At 40.4% G+C, this 5,728-nt stretch overlaps 1 protein-coding gene across 2 annotated transcripts in view; it reads right to left on the reverse strand.

Annotated features, from left to right (window-relative positions):
* Window positions 1-1,784: 1,784 nt before the first annotated feature.
* The window catches only part of LOC122561888 (integrin alpha-E-like), a 354,449-nt gene continuing 350,505 nt past the window's right edge, over window positions 1,785-5,728 (reverse strand). For both annotated transcript variants that reach the window (XM_043714220.1, XM_043714221.1), the window contains one exon: window positions 1,785-2,035. In XM_043714220.1, the coding sequence (XP_043570155.1) occupies window positions 1,973-2,035 (63 nt within the window). In that variant the 3' untranslated portion in view covers window positions 1,785-1,972. The remainder of the gene's footprint in view (window positions 2,036-5,728) is intronic.

Consider the following 5,728-nt stretch of genomic DNA (forward strand, 5'->3'; position numbering starts at 1 on the left):
TGGTGGACTGAATGCCTGTTCCTGTGCTAACCTCTCTTTTGTCCTTTGTTCAAATGTGAATGATAGGTCTCCGAACAGCACACTTTTTCCTCCTCATGTTCCTCTTCTCAGTTACCCCCTGATCCAGTCCCCCACACCTTTAAATAAACATATTTTGGAACACACAGTAATGATCACAATATTGAACACTGTGGCCTGTGTCACAAAGTTGGTCCCCTTTTTCTAAAAGCTGTTCCTTTTCTCAAGGATACTGTGACCTTGGTTTCTTTCAGAGGGTCATAAACAGCTCCTGGCTCTAGGGTGACTAGTTTGGTACAGAGTTGAAAAAGGATTTTGAGAGGCCTTTTGTTTATATGTAAATAGATGAGACTTCAGACCAAAGTGGTCATGTTTTAAAAGTGACCTGTATAATTAAATGGGCGCAGTCACCTCTCTAGCTGAGCAGTCCAGTCCAGAACTAGTTAGGGGTTCAGCTGTGTGGAAATAGGCTGCAAAACTCTCTCTCTCATTCTGCCCTTCTAACTTCAAGCATGTGTTCAATTTTTACGTACTTTTTAAGGGGGTTTGCTTATTGGAACTATTGTGTATAGGCTGAGTTCTGTAGGGGCTCTTTATTCTGTTCTTTGTGCTCAATTTCTGAATAAATTTCTGTCTGTTTTAAAACCTGGTAGTCAACCTAGCTAACTTATTCCAGGTAATTTTCACTGTATACTTACCAAAACAAATAGCAAAGTTATGGTCTAAGTTGCCTGCTTAAGAATGTCTTGAGTAGTCTAGCCTAGTTCATAACACCTGCTTATACTGGAGGATACTCTTCAACAAGTCAAAACTGTGGAAATGTATTTTCAACATCAATTGTTTATTCAATGTTGTCTCAACAAAGTCAATGGTTTCGCTGTAGCACCATTTGCTCAGAGTCTTAGTACTGAACAGCTGTAAACTCAATGGGTGGAATTCTTTTTTGTTGAGGCATTTAGTTGGCTCATCTATTGGTGTGCTGATGGCTACTTGTGTACAATCAATGATCTTTAGATGGCGGTAAAGGCCCACAGCCACTTTTGACTTTACTGACACCAATATTTCAAAACTGATGTCGGCACCCACCTTCTGGAGTTGGACATCCATGATCTAAATAATGCCACGATGAGCAGTTTATGGAAAAATGCCAGCCAGGTTTGATGGAATGACCTAGATGCACAAAAGTTCAGTGCTAAGGTGATATTGACGGCACATCAAATCATTGTGCACCTTAGCGCAAATCTAAAATACTATACACTTAGTAATTACACCTTACACTAGAAAAAAACATTTAAAAACTATTTTAAAGCAGTTTTATTAGAGTAGGATTGATATGAACTGTACCCAATGACTATTAATTGCATGTTGTAGGCCTAATCTGTCTGAAATTTGCCAATACAGAGTAAAGAATACAACAAGCAAAATTCAGCACTTACCTACTTACCAAAACAGGTGTTATTATTAGATTAGAGGAGGAGGGCGGGTGGGAGGCACTACCCGTGTAGTGCCTCGGGTTCTCTCCTTCGCGCTTGTGCACCTTAGCGCAAATCTAAAATACTGTACACTTAGTAATTACACCTTACACTAGAAAAAAACATTTAAAAACTATTTTAAAGCAGTTTTATTAGAGTAGGATTGATATGAACTGTACCCAATGACTATTAATTGCATGTTGTAGGCCTAATCTGTCTGAAATTTGCCAATACAGAGAATGACATTGCCTCTGTTTTTCAGTTTCAAATGTATTAAGAATTTCATGCAAACAAATATTATTTGAGCATGTAATTTATTCTTTTCACAAATTTCCAGCAAGATCCACATTTGGAGCACATTAATATACTTCACATGTGCATTAAGCTTCTGTTGAAAAGTTTAATTAAATGTAAATAGATCATTTAATATTCAAGATGAAAGTATCACTAACAATAGTAAGGTATTTCTTTGGTTTCAGAGTTCAATGTTCAGTTTCTTCTTCAAATTCAATCATGTCCTTGTAACTGCGTTTGAAAAATCCACACTGTGAAATAAGAAGAACGAAAATGAATGTAAGAGTTTAGAACATAAGAACATGATTAAGAAACAGCTGTTTGGAGGCTATGAAAAACTGACTTCTGAAATGGATACGTGACCTTTATTGGTCAGTATTCAGCTGCAAGCTACATCCATGGATTTACCTTTTACAGTAGTAGCATCAATTTGTACTCCTAAAATGTAGAGAGTCCCACTGGTTTTGGTGATGAGTTGACTGGCCTCCCCAGGATTTTCAATCATGAATTTTAATTTGTCCACCAGCAAATCCTTACCATCTACATCACACAAGAAATGTGAATGTACAGATAATGATACTTTGCAACACTGATCTACGTGTTATTGCTTCTTTAGAAACCCTAAGAGATACCATATTCTAAAAAAAATCTGAAATGTAACCCAAACCAACAGTCAGTGGAAATGAACACTGACAAATGAAATGCCCTGGGAAAGGTATCACAGTAAGCCAGCTCTGAAGAAGAGTTAAAAGATAATCAATATGTTAATTCTATTTCTCTATAGATGCTGCCAGATGTGTTGAATTTCTCCAGCATTCTCTGCATTTGTTACAGTAGACCAAGGCTGATCATACATTACATGTTCAACACGGTCATCTTGCTTCAGGAGTGCTTGGAATTTGTTACAATAATATCATGCATTAATGCTCCAGTTTTCCAGTGTCATGTTTTTACATTGGTTAGCAACTGAAAACAATTTTGCTCATCTTGCAGGCATGCTGCAAAAGTAATGGTACGATAACATATATCATTGGTGCCCCTCAAGAAATTATAACAAATTGTCTCTCTCTAATGGAAAGAGATGTCTATGGTCCTATGTGGAATTTGACTAATTAACTTATTAACTGTTAATGCACAATTTACCCAAACATTTCAGAGGAATAGAAAATATGCTTTAACTTGCAAATCTTCAGAGGATACTGGCCAATTTACCAACATTCACAGTCTCATTGGTAAAAAGCACAAAAATAATTGACTGCTTTGTGGAAAACCTAAGCTCGGTCCATAACAATGACCCAACATACCAATTGCCTGCCACTTCAACATACCATGTTGCCTGGCTAACATCTCTGTCTCAGGCTTGCTGCAGTGCTCCAGTGGGGCTCTGCACATGCTGGAAGAACAATACCTCATTTTCCACTTGGGAACCTGCAGTCCTCAGCACTCAGTATCAAGTCCAATAATTTTAGGGCCTGAGCACCTGTTTTCATATTCTTTACCTACCCCTCACACCTCTGGCCCTGACATCACATAGGCTGCTTTCATCATAGCCAACTCATTTTCACCCACAAATGGTCTCTATTATCAGCTTCTGTTTATCCCCGGCTCACAAGAGCTCACCGGCAGGCAGAAAGATGGTTTGAAGTATGTCTACTTCAATGCCAGGAGCATCCGGGATAAGGTGGGAGAACTTGCAGCATGGGTTGGTATCTGGGACTTCGATGTTGTTGCCATTTCGGAGACATGGGTAGAACAGGGACAGGAATGGTTGTTGCAGGTTCTGGGATTTAGATGTTTCAGTAAGAACAGAGAAGATGGTAAAAGAGAGGGAGGTGTGGCATTGTTAACCAAGGACAGTATTATGGTTGCAGAGAGGACATTTGAGGACTTGTCTACTGAGGTAGTATGGGCTGAGGTTAGAAACAGGAAAGAAGAGGTCACCCTGTTGGGTGCTCTCTATAGGCCTCCGAATAGTTCCAGAGGAGTAGAGGAAAGGAGTACGAAAGAGTACTTTAAATGGGCCAATTTTTGTCCAATGTGTGCAGGAGGGTTTCCTGACATAGTATGTAGACAGGCAAACAAGGGGCGAGGCCACATTGGATCTGGCACTGGGTAATGAACCTGGCCAGGTGATAGTTTTGGAGGTAGGTGAGCACTTTGCTCATAGTGACGACAATTCGGTTATGTTTATTTTAGTGATGGGAAAGTTAAGCATATACACAGGGCAATAGTTATTGCTTGGGGAAAGGCAATTATGATGTAATTTGGCAAGATTTAGATGTATAGGATCGGGAAGGAAACTGCAGGGGATGGACACAATTGAAACATGGAGCTTATTCAAGGAACAGCTATTGCATGTCCTTGATATGTATGTATCTGTCACGCAGGGAGGAAGTTGTCGAGCGAGGGAGCCGTGGTTTACTGAAGAAGTTGAATCTCTTGTCAAGAGGAAGAAGGCGATTTACATTAGGATGAGACATGAAGGATCAGTTAAGGCACTTGAAAGTTATAAGTTAGCCAGGAAAAACCTAAAGAGAGAGTGAAATAGAGCTAGGAGGGGACGTGAGATGTCATTGTCAGATACAATGAAGGCAAACCCTAAAGCTTTCTATCGGTATTTCAGGAATAAGAGAATGTCTAGAGAAAGATTAGGCCCAATCAAGGGCAGCAGTAGGAAGTTGTGCATGGAGTCTAAGGAGATAGGGGAAGCACTAAATGAATATTTTTCATCAATATTCACACTGGAAAAAAAAACCATGTTGTCGAGGAAAATACTGAGATACAGGGTAGGAAACTAGACCGGATTGAGGTTCACAAGGAGGAGATGCTAGAAATTCTAGAAGGAGTGAAAATAGATACGTTCCTCTGGGCCCGATCGGATTTATCCTAGGATTCTCTGGGAAGCCAAGGAAGAGATTGCAGAGCCTTTGGTTTTGACTTTTATGTCATCACTGTTCACAGGAATAGTGATGAGCCAGAAGACTGGATCACAGCAAATGCTGTCCCTTTGTTTAAGAAGAGGTGTAAAGACAACCCTGGCAATTATAGACCTGTGAGCCTTACTTTGGTTGTGGGTAAAGTGTTGGAAAAGGTTATAAGAGATAGGATTTTTCATCATCTAAAGAGGAATATGTTGATTAGGGATAGTCAACATGGTTTTGTGAAGGGTAGATTGTGCCTCACAAACCTTATTGAGTTATTTGAGAAGGTGACCAAACAGGTGGATGAGGGTAAAACAGTTGATGTGGTGTATATGGATTCCAATAAGGCATTTGATAAGGTTCCCCATGGTAGGCTATTGAACAAAATATAGAGGCATGGGATTGAGGGTGATTTAAGGTTTAGGTCAGAAATTGGCTGGCTGAAAGAAGAAAGAGGGTGGTGGTTGATGGTAATTGTTCATCTTGGAGTTCACTTACTAGTGATATAATTCAAGGATCTGTTTTGGGACCACTGCTGTTTGTCATTTCTATAAGTGAGCTGGATGAGGGCAGAGAAGAATGGGTTATTAAATTTGTGGATGACACTTAGGTCAATGGAGTTGTGGATTGTGCTGAAGGATATTGTGGGTAACAGAGAGTCATAGATAAGCTGCAGAGCTGGGCTGAGAGGTGGCAAATGGAGTTTAATGCAGATTGACAGGATTGTTAAGAAGGAGAAAGTGAGGTCTGCAGATGCTGGAGATCAAAGTTGAAACTTTATTGCTGGAACAGCACAGCAGGTCAGGCAGCATCCAGGGAACAGGAGATTCGACGTTTCGGGCACAGGCCCTTCTTCAGGAATGAGCAGAGAGTGTTCAGCAGGAGAAGATAAAAGGTAGGGAGGAGGGACTTGGAGGAGGGGCGTTGGAAATGTGATAGGTGGAAAGAGGTCAAGGTGAGGGTGATAGGTCGGAGTAGGATGGAGGCGGAGAGGTCAAGAAGAAGACTACAGGTCAGGAAGGC

The sequence above is a fragment of the Chiloscyllium plagiosum genome, chromosome 23, assembly GCF_004010195.1.
Source record: "Chiloscyllium plagiosum isolate BGI_BamShark_2017 chromosome 23, ASM401019v2, whole genome shotgun sequence".
In the NCBI taxonomy this organism is placed as follows: domain Eukaryota; kingdom Metazoa; phylum Chordata; class Chondrichthyes; order Orectolobiformes; family Hemiscylliidae; genus Chiloscyllium; species Chiloscyllium plagiosum.